At 39.6% G+C, this 16,056-nt stretch overlaps 2 protein-coding genes across 3 annotated transcripts in view; both read right to left on the bottom strand.

Annotated features, from left to right (window-relative positions):
- Positions 1-16,056, bottom strand: part of CBFA2T2 (CBFA2/RUNX1 partner transcriptional co-repressor 2) — a gene marked incomplete at its 3' end in the record, with an annotated part of 166,438 nt that overhangs the window by 12,739 nt on the left and 137,643 nt on the right. For both annotated transcript variants that reach the window (XM_082857568.1, XM_082857569.1), the window contains exons 4-6: positions 7,445-7,534; positions 3,348-3,529; positions 2,193-2,446 (exon numbers count right to left, since the gene is read on the bottom strand). In XM_082857568.1, the coding sequence (XP_082713694.1) occupies positions 2,193-2,446; positions 3,348-3,529; positions 7,445-7,534 (526 nt within the window). The remainder of the gene's footprint in view (positions 1-2,192; positions 2,447-3,347; positions 3,530-7,444; positions 7,535-16,056) is intronic.
- Positions 10,406-11,024, bottom strand: LOC309972995 (beta-2-microglobulin-like). Its single transcript, XM_082856893.1, has one exon. The coding sequence runs from the start codon at positions 11,013-11,015 to the stop codon at positions 10,665-10,667; it is 351 nt and encodes a 116-aa protein (XP_082713019.1). The 5' UTR covers positions 11,016-11,024; the 3' UTR covers positions 10,406-10,664.

The raw sequence follows: 16,056 nt of genomic DNA, 5'->3' as shown, positions 1-16,056 counted from the left end.
TGCAACCATCTGCTTATTTCATCATATCTTCCTGTGTAGTCATGCCTGAGCACTAATACATTGTAAAATACTTTCTTATGTATTATACTTTAGAATATTGATCCTAAAATTATGGGACTAAGGTAGGCTATAGTATCCATAAATTTCATTTTAGGAGAGTAAATTGGGGGAGTGTTACAGTTTATTTGTTTAAAAGTTGGGGGTGGGAAATGATTTGGTAAGAACTACTGTACTAGGACATACATTTTCAAAAGAGGACTGGGGAGAATTAAGGAATCTATAACCAGCCTGGAAAACAAATGATTGACTGTAAAATAAACCTTCAAGGTAGAGGATTAAACGTCTTTCAAGTAGAACACTTCAAGATGAAAAAACCTTTTTCTAAAATTGTTAGAAATACAAGGAAAATCTGACCAAAATGCAGTTCTAGCTAGTTTTTAGCATACTTCTCTCTTAGAAGGTAACGAATTCAACTGGCAAAAAATGTGTATGAATATAGAAGAAATCAATAGGAAGGTGAATTTTTAACATAAGAACCATACAGAACAGCTGCTAAGGGAGCCATCATAGCATACTGGGAATGTACCCAAGCTCTCGGCATCAGAGAACTGGGGTCAGAATCTTGTCTCTGCCACTTTCTAGCTATGTGATTCTGGCCATAGTTCTGTCATCATGTATAAAAAGGCATAAACTCCATGGAATCCTATGTGTGAGGATTAAAAGAGATAATGTACATATACCACAATCTAAGTACTTAAGACTCAGTAAATGTTGGCAGCTGAGAACACCACTGCTGTCGTGGCCCACACCATTCAGCTACTACTGCATGAAGCCAGGGCCCTACTGTGGTCCGAGCCTCTGAAAGACGCTAGTGAGTCTAAGTCAGAAGAGGGGACAGGCAAATGTTTTGCAACTTTCAACTCCACAGGGCAACCCACAAATGGAAATGCAGGGCCAATACTGGAAACTAGCAGCCCTTTGGTTCTCTGCTCGGACATATCTCAGCAGTTAAACTACAAAGAACCTTCTACAGTAAACTTATTTGAGTTTTTTGACAAGGAGCTTTGTTCAAAACTGATCTCGGGTGAGGTCTGCTAGGGGCCTTTTTGTTTTTCCTTAAATTTAATGGTTGCTGAGGATGCATATGCCAGGCAGTCCAAATGTGACAATTACCCAGCACAGGAGGTGGTGTTCTCTCTATTTTATTTTTTTTTATAAATTTTTTGGGGTTTTTTTGGCTGCATTGGGTCTTCATTTCTGTGTGCTGGCTTTCTCTAGTTGTGGTGAGCAGAGACTACTCTTTGTTGTGGCGCACACACTTCTCATCGCAGTGGCTTCTCTTGTTGTGGAGCATGGGCTCTAGGTGCACAGGCTTCAGTACTTGCGGTGCATGGGCTCAGTAGCTGTGGCATGCAGGCTCAGTAGTTGTGGCTCGCGGGCTCTAAAGTGCAGGCTCAGTAGTTGTGGCACATGGCTTAGTTGCTCCGCGGCATGTGGGATCTTCCCAGCCTAGGGATCGAACCCGTGTCCCGTGCATTGGCAGGTGGATTCTCAACCACTGTGCCACCAGGGAAGTCCTTCTCCATTTTAGATATGTGTAATCTGAGGCACAGAGAGCCTAAGCAACTTGCATAAGATCACACAGCTAGTTAGAATGCAGAGCCAAGATTTAAATTTAGGTATGCCTTACCTCTAACCTAAATGTCTCTGCACTTTCACCTCTTAAGACCACATGTTTTACATCTTTCTTACTTAATTTTAAAAACATTTTATTCTGAAATAAACTCAGACTTACAGAAATGTTGCAAGAATAAAGAATTCTCACACAACCTTCACCCAGGTTTCCTAAACGTGAATATTTTTACCTCTTTCGCTTTGTCATTCTCTATTTTTCTTCTGAACCATATCAGAATAAGTAATATCCCTTTATTCTTAAATGCTTCATTGTTTATTTCCAAAAATATGTTTAGCCTACTTCTATCATATAATGATAATAGCAACAAGGTATGAGTTGAGATCAATTTCAAATGAGAATACTATAACTCTAACATTCTTTTTTATGTATAATACTGTTTTAGCTTATCAGTGGAAAAAAGCAATGATGATAGTATTTTGCTTTATCACTGAGTAGGAAAGAAACCCATGGATTCAATCTGAATTTAAATCATTACCATGCTGCTTATGCCACTTACTAAGATTGTGGTGTCTATCACGAACTTCTCGATGTTCTAGCATCTTGTTGGGTTCACGATATAGGTGGGAAGTTGCAATATCTTCTAAGGTATAGTGCTGAAGAGGTGGAGGAGTAGGATGGAACTGGCCCCCAGGATTCATGAGGGGCACAGTAAGGGCAGGACTGTGCCGGGGAGCAGGGCTAATGGTACACACTCTCTTGGCAGGAGGCTCAGGAGGAACTGTCTCTCTTTCAAAACTGCTCTCTTCCCGCCTGTAGAAGAATGGGAAGTACATGTCTGAGCCTGTCCACAAGTGTTCATGCAAACATTGCCCGAGCACCTACTTTGTGCTATGTATTGTGCTATGCACTTTCACAAACAGGAAGATGATAAAAAAAGGTTTGAGATGAGGCATGAACTGAAATGTCTTCAGGGGGCAGGCAGATAATGGAAATTACTGATTTATCCCAGCATGAAAAGAGAGGTCAAATCTATCCATAACCAAGCAGAAACATCTCAACCTCATGAAGCAAAGGAGAAAGTAAGATGACAGCATTTTCTTATGTGATAGGACTATGGAGGATTATGGGTTCAACTATATTTAGAAATGTTTCAAGGTCAAATTTGCTACTGTGGAAGTCAGTATTGGAAAGAAACAATTCTCTACACGGGAGAAAAAAGGCTCACATAATTAATATGCTTGTGAATTGGTAGGGTTTTTAGTCATTTGCTTCAATTGTAACAAATTTTCCACTGTTATTAAAATGTTGCTTCCTTCACAAACCATAGAAAATAGCAGTATACTCATACATAAATTTCGAGGATAAATTATATTGATATAATTTCAATCTTCAAAGTAAAGCTGATTCACTAACTGTTATACTTTTACAAGACTTCACGTATCAGAAAAAAATGTCTTGAACAGATTATATTTCTCATGGTTCTGGAGCAGTGGACCCACAGAATGCTCAAAAGTAGAATTTATCAGCGGGGGTATACAGAGTCACCTAAAGAGTTGAGAAGCATATTGCTGCCTGATGCTGGGACAAAGCAAAACTAAGAGTCCGTCCCTACATATCACCACAGTAAGCAAGTTCTTTTTCTTTCACAAGTAAAGGGAAAGCTCAGAGTGGTTCCAGAAAAGCAAGGACGACAAAGCTCTTCTCTGCTCACCTCTCTGGACTGGGCCTCTTTCCATTTCCATGCACCTCCATGAGCAGCTCAGAAGAGTCAGCAGGGGATGCAATACTTGTGTTGAGCAGAAGGTGTTCATGCTGAGCCAGGTACTGGGATGGTGTCTGCTTGGCGGCCCGAGCACAGTGCAGCAGTTCTCGCTGCAGCAGAGGCAGGTTCGCCTTGAAAAGAAGAGGCAGGGGCTGGAAGGCAGTTTTTCCCAGTGTTGGGCCCTATACACAGGGCTCAGCACCTCAAAAGGCTTTCACAAACAAGATGACACAAAACAAAAGCCCTTCACTCTTTGTCATTCTAATTTTCATATGCCCCCCTCTGAATAAAGTGACATCCATTACACTGAACTTGAATTACTGTTAACTTGTCTCTTGCCCCCACAAGATGTAAATCCCCTTAAGGAAGAAACTGTGCTTTATTACCTTTGAGGCCTAGTACAGAGTCAAAGCTCAATAAAGCTTTGTTGAACATAATTATTTAAAAACTTAAACATTTTTGAAGACTTCAGTTAGTTAGCGAATTAGTAATGCCTACATGGGAGTAGGAGGAATTCAGTCTTTCCTTTATCATTTTAAGTCCAGGTTTCTCTCTTGTGAATCTAAGCCATTTCTGATAGCACTACTCAACCTTGCCTTCCTGTTCTCTATTACAGCTGCCACGGAATTTCGGAAACAGTGACTATTCTGGCTTAGTTGGAACATGGGGTTTTGAAAAAAGTAACAGGAGTGATGGAAATGAAGGCAACAAACCTTAGACTAGTCTAGGATCTGAGTATACACAGGTAACCCATGGGCAGAATCTAATATTTCTTATTGTGGTACTCCATTGAGCATGTTTCCTTATTTTGTAAAAGGATAATTATTTATATACTGATTATTTTTCTTTCTCCTCAAACTTAAACCTCTAACAGGACAAATCATACAAAAAACCCTGTGCATCTTTAAACTTAACTGTTAAGTCCTTCATATTTAAAATATACTTTCCCCATATTTATTTTATTAAAAAAATTATTATATTTCCCCCCAAATTTAAAAACAACTCAGACTGAGCCCATAGTAAGTCTTTATCCCAAGGGAAAGAGATGAAAAAGTAAAAGGAGAGTTTAATACATGCAAGTAGTTATCCCTTTACCAACAGTTAGTTTAGCAGGCACCATAATTAGTGACTGTTTTAAAGCAGAAATAAATTGACAAAAACCCAAATGCTAGCCAAAAGGCTGCCAGAACAACCTACCTCATGCTGTTTTCTAAAATAACAAAAGTTAAGAATAGAGAATTTGATGATATAAAACACTTTTAAGTCTGTTCTATAACCTCTATCTTGTAGCAACTGTAAAAACTTAATTGAAAAAAAAATCATGTCAGATCTTTACATTTGTGACATGTGCCCTCTGATGAATTTTTAAATATGCTAATCATTTCCTATTAACACAAATTTCCCAAATCTCTCTGATTCTGGAGTCTTGGGGGAAATAATTATCTACTGGCTCTGATACACAGAAAAGAGACCAAGATAGAACACACAGCTGTTTCAAGGCTGAAAAAGGTACCACAGACTGCTCTGAGAGGCCAAGGTGTCAATGCCATCAGAACAGAGCCCAACACAGGCTGTGCACTGAGACCTATGCATTTTCCTGCGTGTCTATAACGCTCTAATTTTAAAAGTTTTAAAAAACCAGAATCAGTACTTCAGCTAAGATGACCCACCTTTTTGATGCATTACATTTTCTTAGGAAATAAAGGTAAAGTAAAAGAAGGTAAAAGGGGCATATTTATTTTGTCAAGACAAAACTGAAGATATTACGTGAGTACTCATATAAAAGAGAGAAAACAAATTTCTACAAATACTGTACTGACAAAAGTCAAAATACAGGGACTTCCCTGGTGGCACAGTGGTTAAGAATCTGCCTGCCAACACAGGGGACACGGGTTCAAGCCCTGGGCTGGGAAGATCCCACATGCCGTGGAGCAACTAAGTCCGTGTGCCACAACTACTGAGCCTGTGCTCTAGAGCCCACAAACTACAACTACTGAGCCCGCATGCCACAACTACTGAAGCCCACGCACCTAGAGCCCGTGCCCGGCAACAAGAGAAGCCACAGCAATGAGAAGCCCCCGCACCACAACGAAGAGTAGCCCCTGCTCGCTGAAACCAGATAAAGCCCACGAGTGGCAACAAAGACCCAACGCAGCCAAAAATAAATAAATTAATAAATTTTTTAAAAAAGTCAAAATACAAAAAAGTTGAGCTCAGTTTTTTTTGTATAGTCTACTACTAATAAAAAGAATAGAATTCATTTGATAGGGAGGGATTGAGGATAACATTTTTAGCTTATTTGGGGTTCAAAGTTAGTGCTCCATATTACCAAATCGATTACAAATGTTCATCTCCAGGGCTTTGCAAAACAATGTGGTGGGCTGGATACCGGTCCCAAGTTTCCAGACTATGCCTGGTCTAGAATACACTGTTATCTGACTCTAGTCATTCATTGCCTTTGACCTATTTTATAGGACTGCAAGTTACACATAACCGGTTGCAAAGCAAAAAACTTGTTGTCTATGAACATGCATAAAATTACATGCATAGAGGTTCTAGAGACTTCCCTTGCCCACTGCGGAAGAAGCCAATTTTACTTTTGTTTGCATATTCTTATCAATAATCCTGACCTATAATGTCTGTTCTTTGGCTTCTCCCCTGAACAGGTTATAACACCTTACAGATTCCCTCATTAATAATGAATTAAATAAAATCTATGATACAGGTTCACTTTTTAAAATCTGTATGAGTCATAATGTTACATGTTTTTAAAAATTGTTTAATGGGAAAAATAGTAACTTTACAGTGGGAAAGCATGGTGGACACCACCTTTACCAACTGATCAAAGTCCACATCACCAATTTATGAGACAAATTAACATCTATGTCTCCTGATAGCATGCAGTAATACCACCTACCTGCTATTTCTGCCTAAAATGCATAACCTCATTCTCATCATGAAGAAGGATCAGAAAAATCCAAATTGAAACATATGATATAAAATAACTATTCTGTACTCTTCAAAACTGTCCAAATCATAAAAGACTGAGAAGCTGTTCCAGATTAAAATGGACCGAAGAGATATGACAACGTAATCCAACATGTGATCCTGAATTAGATACAGGACCAAAAAAAAAGACATTTTGTTAAAAAGGACATTTGTGGGACATCTGGTGAAATATGAATAAGGTCTATAGATAATAGTGTTATAAATATCAATGTTAATTTCTTGATTTGATAATTATACTAAAGTATCAGTATTTAGATGTATCATGTCTGCAGCTTACCCTGAAACATTTCTGAGGAAAAAATAAATGGAAAGAAAAGAGAATAATAATGCAGATGCGATAAAATATCAACATTTGGAGAATCTGAATTTTATTGTACCATCTTGAAACTTTTTTGTGAGCATGAAATTATTTCAAAATAAAAAGTTTTTTTTTAAAGGAGCATATTATATATAAATTTAACACTGGCTCACCTATCAGGTACGCATAATAATTTTAAACAGTGTCCCCAAAAGTTATGTTCCAGGGGACATTAATTCCAGAGGATGTAATTAGAACTAGACTAACTGGGGGGAGGAAAGAAGTAAACACTGCCTTCCCACATGCTCCTGTCCTAAGGGTTAGTCCTAACTTACAAAGGCCTCTGTTTTGAGAGCCTCCTCCTGTAACACACACTCTTCCCCCCCGGCCACAACCAAAAGACTGTGTCCAGTTACTTCCTTTGCTAAGAGCCCAACCTCCATGCCATGCGTACCTCCATCCCACTCTACTCCTGTTCCCTGCCTCCCCACCCACTCCTTCTGTGTGTCACCAACAGTGTCTGCATACAGACCACGACTCAAGGCTTTTGCAACTCTCATCTCATCAAGCATAAAGCTTATTCGCAAACCACTCACACTTCTGTAGCAGCCCCAAATATAATACAGATATAAAATGTGGCAAGCTGCCCTGATGTAGATCATAGAACAGGGATCAGTAACAGATCTTGAGGAAATGTTGAAGATAAATCACATTCCAGTAGTTATCTCATAAAAATTACCTTGAGGAATGGAATAACAAAAGGACGAAGAGGAAAGTTTGTAGCCTCTTGGAGCTTGCAATGGAATTCTTCAATTGTTACTGTTGAGTTCTGAAAAGATAAATAGCACTGTTCAACTTCTAAAACTGGACAGTGATCTAACATAAATCTGATAGTGCTGAACCCTTTGAAATAATAAGGAAAAGAATAACTCCAAGAGCACTATTATGAACTCAAATCCCTCTCAAAGGTTAACCAAATTCTGTTTCCTTTATGAAAGAAATTCAGCCTCCTTGATTTTCTTCTCTACTACCCCAAATCTAACAAATTCCCTTCTATGCTCAGCAGCCTGGGCAGAATAGGGCATTGCCTTCCTCTCGTGAAGAGAGGCACTCAGGTTCCTTGTATTGCGGGGTTCATCACAAGTCACCTCAGGTACAGGTAACCAAGCTTACAGTGTTTCCAGCTGAACAGTTCCCAAATCAGTCCAGGATATCAACTTAATGACTCAGAGCCTCACGTCTTCAGAAGTTCATTTCTTCATTGGTTCTGCCTACCTCCTAACCATCAGTTCCCTAAATCTGCTAAATCGGAAGTTAACAACAAAAAAAGATGCCTTCTACCTTCCAGTGGTCTGTTTGCAAATCAGAGCACCTCCAAATGCGCAGACTTCCACTGGTTAGATTTTAGTATTCCCATGAAAGTTATTAGCACTTCCCCTGTATTTTTTCAGGTCTTTCTTTAAACTAAGATTCTCAGCTCCTTTGCTAAGAGTAATGTACCAATACAAATATTTTCTTCAAAGTTCACAAAATATTTTTATTTTTACTTCAATTCCCTAAAACACAGCAAAATAGTAAGTTCAAAACAAAACAAAATAAAACATCAATCTGAATTCTTGCTTGCCTGAAAGGACAATGATGACTTCTAGGATTTATTTTTATAAAATCATCAAGTGTTCAAAGATGTAACATGTACCACACAAATTATTCATCAGCAAAATATTGTTTCTTAACAAGAAGAAATGGAAAACATATAGGTCCTCAACACAAAACTGCATTAAAAATTGTAATACCATCATACATTAGAATGCTTAAGGTAGGGGGCAGATTTGTACGCATTGAAGAAAGGTGTCTATAATATACTAAGTGAAAAACCAGGAAACATGGCAGTATATTCCAACAATCTATTTTTGAAAATAACACACATACATTTATATAGTATTTTAAGTATCTGGAAGGACAATTACAACAGTAGTTATTTCTGGATGTGAAATTATGTTGGATTTTCCAAATGTATCATACAATATTGAGAAAAAACTAAAATATTTCCCTTTGGGAAAGAAGAGTGTATCAAATTGAACCATGTTAAATGAAAATGTTTGTACAGTTTACCACATTTCATACCAAAAATGTTCTTTTAAACCTTAGCTGAGTGCTTGTTTTAAGTAAATGACAGGTATACAATGCAACCAACTCTACCGGCAATCGGGAATAAAAATTAAGTGTAAGAGAATGCTATTCACTCCCTACTACAAATAATGCAATCAGGCCTCAAACAGTAAACACAAGCAGATTAAATCTATGGAAAGACTGAAGGAAATGACTAAGTTTTCTTATGGATGGACAAAGGAGGGAAAAGATTAACTTAAGTTAGAGAAACGGACTCAAGGCTATATATACTATAGATGCCAGGCAATCCTCTATCCGAGAGGGAAGATAGGCCATTGTTCTGTTATCCTTCCCTCTCATTCAGTTACTTAATAAATAAGAGCACAGTTGTTTCCTCATAGTCTAGTGGGAAAACTGAAAAGTAAGGCATTCATTACAGTATGATCACAGTACATGTGTGCAGGACACTACTGGCATGCAGACTTAGGGGGACAAGGAAGGCTTTACAGAAGGGCCAACTGAAGAAGTGAAAGTGCAGCCTTGAGAAAGATGCTTCTGAGGAAGACAGAATGTAAGAATGCAAAGTATGAGGGGAATCTAGTCCACTGGATCCTAAGGGCAACACTTATAGAGATCTTACAAGACAATGGGTATAGATAAGCCACCAGACTAAAATTTTTTTTATCTTTTAAGATTTTTTTTAATTTTATGATTTTTAATGTGAAATATAACATTCCTTTAAAATGTGCAGAATATATGTACATTTAACAAAAAATTACAAAGCAAAATCTCTTGTAACCACCATCCATGTCAAGAAATAAAACATCACTAGCACTCCATAAGCTCCTGTGCCCTCTACTAGTTAGATATTAAATATTCAGTTTATGTGCTTATTTAGGTTGATTTCTTTTTACACAGAACTGATACATTTCCTTTGCTCTTCCTTTCTTCTCACATTTTAGGCCTTCTCTCTGCCTGAAGTGCATCATTTAGAATCTCCTTTAGTAAGGATCTAAAAGGAACTGAAATCTGACTTTTTTATCTAATGATGTTTACTTTGCTGTAATTTTTTAAAAGATATTTTTGTTGTGTATGGAATTCTAGGTAGGCAGTTGTTTTACTACATTCATGATTACTTTCTGCTATGTTCTGGATCCCACTGACATTGAGAAGTCAGCTGTTGTTCCTTTGAGAAGCTGAACACAATGTTTTACCATTGTTTTAATTAGTGAAACAAACAAAATACTCACAACCAAGTCTCTCTCTAACAGATGTAAGAGGTAAATATGAATTTTATATGGCAAAATGTTTTATCCACTGTAATAAATTTCCATAATTCTGAAAATTATCTTTCAAAAATTTTCCAAAATTCTAAGAAAAATTACAAATTGGAAGTTTACTCTAAACATGCATACTATCTTATTATCCAGTTTTGTATGCAGAAGAGACTGAAGAATTCAGATTTGACCGAGATGCTGATGTTAAACCTGAAATTCTGTCTTCCCCACCTCTAGGTTGCCAGAGCCCCCACTACAGCTACCTGCCAAGACAGGTCAAACGTGGACACGTAGCGCCCTAGGTAGAATTATAAAGAAGATGATATTTGCGGTAACATCAATACAACTTCTGATTTATAGGCATAAAGCATAAAAACATATAAGCATTAAAAAGCAAGACAAGAATAATTGAATCACTTTGCTACACAGCAGAAGTTAACACAACATTATAAATCAACTACACTTCAACAAAATAAATTTAAAAAAAAGAAAATTAAAAAATAAAAAACAAGACAACAGAATTTGGAATTAGTCCAATCCAAATGAGGCATCTTCAAACCTCCATGATGCTGGTTAGTGGTCTCGATCCCACTTAACTATCTTGGGCTCTCTGAGAGTAACGTGTTTCATGCGGCAGCTATACTGATCCACTCCGTTGGGAGTGAACGCAGTGTGGACCAGAAGGTAGAAAGACCAGTCCTTGCTGAAAGACAGGTCTGATTGCTCCATTTCCATCTTCTCCCCATTCTTCAGCAAATCTATCTGGGGTGGATGGAACCCAGACACATAGCAGTTCAGGTAATTTGGCTTTCCATTCTCTGCGGGGTGTCGTGAGTAAACCTGAACCTTCGGAGGACGATGGACAGTGTTCAGGCCAGACAGCGAGAGCAGCCCGAGCAGGACCAAGGTCACAAAGGGAGCCATTGCTACAGGAGCAGCCCAGGTGGCGGCTCTTTTAAGATTTTGAAATAATGATAATCACAGGAAGTTGCAAAAAACAGCAGATAGGTTCCTCTGTATCCTGCACCAAGGCTCCCCCAATGTTTATATTTTATGTAATTATAGTGCAATATCAAAACTAGGAAACTACCATGGTAATACGTGTGTATAGTTCTATGCCATTTTATGGCATGTGTACATTAACGTTATCACCACTGAAATCAAGACCAAGAAGTATAGAAACCCTATCTACCTTTATCCTCCCCGGTTTATAATAATAATTGTCTTAAATATTTCCTTTATATATACTGACAACCATAACAGACAAGGTTATAATTTTTGCTTCAACCATCAAACATAATTTAGACAACCCAAGAGAAGTAAAGTCCATTGTATTTACCTATATTTTTGCTTCAACCATCAAACATAATTTAGACAACCCAAGAGAAGTAAAGTCTATTGTATTTACCTATATTTTTACTCTTTCCATTTTTCCTTCACCTATCCTGATATTTTAAGATTCCTTCTTTTATCATTCCTTTCTGTTTCAAGAAGCTCTTTTAGCTTTTTTTTTTTTTTTTCTGGCCACACCCTGTGGCTTGTGGGATCTTAGTTTCCCAACCGGGGATTGAACCCGGGCCCTTGGCAGTGACAGCGTGGCACTGGACCGCCAGGGAATTCCCTAGCCATTATTTTAGTGTAGGACTGCTGAAGAAAAATTCTCTTAGCTTTACTTCATGTGAAAATATTTTGATCCTTCTACCCTTCATTCAAGAAGGATATGTTTTGATAGATACAAGATTCTGGGTTGACAATCTTTTCTCCCAGCACTTGACAAATATGCCACTTCCTTCTGGCATCCATGGTTACTGATGCTTTCTCTGTTGCTTTCAAGATTTTTTGGGGATGGGATGGGATGTCTTTTTGTTGTTGTTTTTTTTTTGGCCACACCACAGGGCTTGTGGGATTCCAGTTCCCTGACCAGGAATTGAACCTGGGCCCTCAGCAGTGAGAACTCGGAGTCCTAACCACTAGACAACAAGGGAATTCCTGGGATGGGATGTCTTCTTTGAGGTCTGCTCAGCCTTTTTGAATCTGTAGGCTTGGATCTTTTGTTAAATTTGGGAACTTCTCAGGCATTATTTCAGCCCCACATTCTTTCTCTCCTCCTACTGTGACTCAGATCTTTTGTTATACTCTTTTAAATCCCTGAGGTTCTGTTCATGTTTTTTAACTTATTTTCTGTATGTTGTTTAGATAGGGTAGTGGACTTCCCAGTAAATAGACTGGGTAGTTTTCTATTGTTCCAGCTTCAAGTTCACTGATTCTTTCCTCTGTTCTCTACAGTCTATTGTTGAGTCCATCACTGAGTTGTTTTTCTGGGTTTTTAAAATTTTTTATTTATTTATTTGGCTGCATTGGGTCTTTGTTGCTGCGCGGGCTTTCTCTAGTCATTGTGAGTGGGGGTCACTCTTTGTTGTGGCACGCGGGCTTCTCCTTGCGGTGGCTTCTCTTGTTGCAGAGCATAGGCTTCAGGCACGCAGGCTCAGCAGTTGTGGCATGCGGGCTCAGTGGTGTGGCACACCGGCTCTAGAGCACAGGCTCAGTAGGTGTGGCTCACAGGCTTCGTTGCTCCGTGGCATGTGGGATCTTCCAGGACCAGGGCTCGAGCCCGTGTCCCCTGCATTCGCAGGCAGATTCTTATCCACTGTGCCACCAGGGAAGTCCCCATCACTGAGTTTTTAATTTCATTATTATAATTGTCAGTTCTCAACTTTCCATTTAGTTCTTCTTTATATCTTCTATTTCCTTGCTGAGGCTTTGTATTTCTTCATTTGTGTTGGTAACTGTTCACTGAAGCATTTTTATGATGGCTGCTTCAAAACTCGTCACATATTTCAAACATCTGGGTCATCTTAACTGATGTTTGTTGGTTACCTTTTCTCATTCCACTTGAGATGGTCAGTTCTTGGCATGAGAAGCGATTTTCTGCTGTATCCTGGATGTTTTGGGTTCTATGTTGTAAGACTCCAGATCTTATCTACGTCTTCTATTTTCGAGGCATCCTCTGATAGTGTGCCATTGGGAAGAGAAGAATCTTTGATGCTCTCAGGTGGGGTATAATCCCAGGCTCCCCACTCAACCTCTGTTGATTTGTAGAAGGAAAGAGGGGTTCCCTACTGCTGGGCAGGGGTGGGAGCTCAGGCTCCCCAATAGGCCTTGTAGGGGAGGGGGAAGGGTGTATATTATTGTGGGTTTTTTCCTGAGGTGTTTGACTGCCACAGAGTGATTTTTGTCCAAAAGTTTTGTATCTTGTTTGGTTGCTCCTTTCCTAGTCCTTTGGCTAGAAGGAGGTGGGTTTTTTTTTGTGGGTTTTGGTTTGTTTGCTTTTGGTCTGTGCTCATTAGTATTTCCATAATACTGGCTTCTCCAGACCACAGTCCAGGATATATGATGACAGCACAAAGCCAAGGGAACTCACTGCTGTGTACTTGAGTCTCAAGGTCACTAGCCAATCTGCCTTCTTCTCTCCATCTTTCAGAGTCTTCTTACTTTTGTTTTATACATAACGTCCATTGTTCTTTTGTTATATTTGTCAGGAGGAATAGGAAGAAGTATACCTTTCTGTTATACCTCTGAACTAGACTCGATATGACTACATCATATTCCATTAAACTGAGGTACTGTCATTTACTCAGGCTTTTATGGAACATTTAGGTGGTTCAATTTTTTTGGACATTATAAATAATGTTAGTGCACATTGTTTATTATTTTATCTTAAGATGAATGTCAAGGAGAGATACTGGTAGGTCAAAGGAACTGTCTAGTTTAAGGTATAAAACTACCTTCCAGAATGTGTATTCTCCAAATAAGTAGCCAGAGTACAAAACATTTACCTTTACCTTGCAGTGGAAACTGCCACGCTTGCTTCCTGGTACAGTTACAGACCACCAGCACCTTACCTCTCCTCTTACACACCAGAAATACCAAATGCACACAGGTGAACTAAACTCTTGCTACCTGTGTGGCCTTTTCTGACTTTGCTAACGAAGTCTCCTCCACATGGAATTACTGTTCCATTTACATATGCCTTCCAAAATCTTAATGATTCCTTTCATAAATACAAGACCAAATAAGGGTTTCCCTGGTGGCACAGTGGTTAAGAATCCGCCTGCCAACACAGGGGACACGGGTTCGAGCCCTGGTCCAGGAAGATCCCACATGCTGCGGAGCAACTAAGCCCGTGCACCATGACTACTGAGCCTGCACTCTAGAGCCCGCGAGCCACAACTACTAAAGCCCATATGCCACAAATACTGAAGCCTGAGCACCTATTGCCAGTGCTCCGAACAAGAGAAGCCATCACAATGAGAAGCCCTTGCACCAAAACGAAGAGTAGCCCCCACTAGCCACAACTAGAGAAAGCCCGTGCACAGCAACGAAGACCCAAAGCAGCCAAAATAAATAAATAAAAATAAATCTATAAAACAAAAAAGACCAAATAAGGCTTTCACGGATACAGAAATATAATAATCTAAAGGTGTTAATTCTCCTCCAAATTAGACAATGTTTTCAACAAGATGGTAGAAAAAAAGAAAAAGGAAAAAGGAAAGAAAAGAAAAAGAAAGGAAAGGAAAGAAAAGGAAAAATAACGGATTGGTAAGCTCAAATGCAATACAAATAAGGCAATCATTGTATCTATGAATAATGGCAGTTTTTTTTGCGGTACGCGGGCCTCTCACCTTTGTGGTCTCTCTCGTTGCGGAGCACAGGCTCCGGACACGCAGGCCCAGCGGCCATGGCTCACGGGCCCAGCCACTCCACGGCATGTGGGATCTTCCCGGACCGGGTCACGAACCCGCGTCCCCTGCATCAGCAGGCGGACCCTCAACCACTGCGCCACCAGGGAAGCCCATGGCAGTTTTATTTATGTTTCTCCAATCCTTATATATTTAAAAAAATATTTTATTTATTTATGTATTATTTATTTATTTTGGCTGTGCTGGGTCTTAGCTGGGGCACGTGGGATCTTCGTTGCAGCACGCAGGCTTCTTAGTTGGGCATGCGAGTTCTTAGTTGCAGCATGTGGACTCTTAGTTGCAGAATGTGAATTCTTAGTTGCTGCATGCACGCAGAATCTAGCTCCCTGACGAGGGATTGAACCTGGGCCCCCTGCATTGGAAGCATGGAGTCTTATCCACTGGACCACCAGGGAAGTCCCTCCAATCCTTATATCTTTTTTTTTTTTTTTTTTTTTGCAGTACGCGGGCCTCTCACTGTTGTGGCCTCTCCCGTTGCGGAGCACAGGCTCCGGACACGCAGGCCCAGCGGCCATGGCTCACGGGCCTAGCCGCTCCGCGGCATGTGGGTTCTTCCCGGACCGGGGCACGGACCCGTGTCCCCTGCAGCGGCAGGCAGACTCTCAACCACTGCGCCACCAGGGAAGTCCCAATCCTTATATCTTATTTGCTAGGCTATGATGTTCAGGATTACAGTGAAGAGAAAAGAGATCCTATCTGGTTCCTAATATCAGAGGGAAAGCTTTTGAAATTTCACCACTTAGCACAGGCTTGCTAAAGTGTGTTTTATACATACAACTATCATCAGATTAAGGAAGTTCCTGCTATAATTGGTTTGCTGTTTGTTTTTTAACAATGAATGGATATCAAATTTAACAAACATTTCTCACCTTGTATTGTCTCCAAATATATTTATAGTTTCAATATCAATTGCTATAGACTATATGTTTTTGTAAGCCCTCAAAATTCCTATCTTGAAATCTCATTTCCAATGTGTTGATATTTGGAAGTGAGGCCTTTTGGAGGTGGCTAGGTCATGAGGACAGAGCCCTAGTGAATGGCATTAGTACCCTTATAAAAAAGACACCAGGGAGCTCTCTTGCCCATTCTGCCCTGTGAGGAAACAGTGAGAAGATGGCCATCTATGAACCAGGAAGTGGGCTCTCATGAGACACCGAATCTGCTGACACCTTGATCTTGGACTTAGCAACCTTCAAAACTATAAG

The sequence above is a fragment of the Leucopleurus acutus genome, assembly GCF_964270905.1.
Source record: "Leucopleurus acutus genome assembly, chromosome: 16".
NCBI lineage: Eukaryota > Metazoa > Chordata > Mammalia > Artiodactyla > Delphinidae > Leucopleurus > Leucopleurus acutus.
The sequence above is the reverse complement of the archived record's forward strand: the minus strand, read 5'-3'. Positions and strand labels throughout refer to the sequence as shown.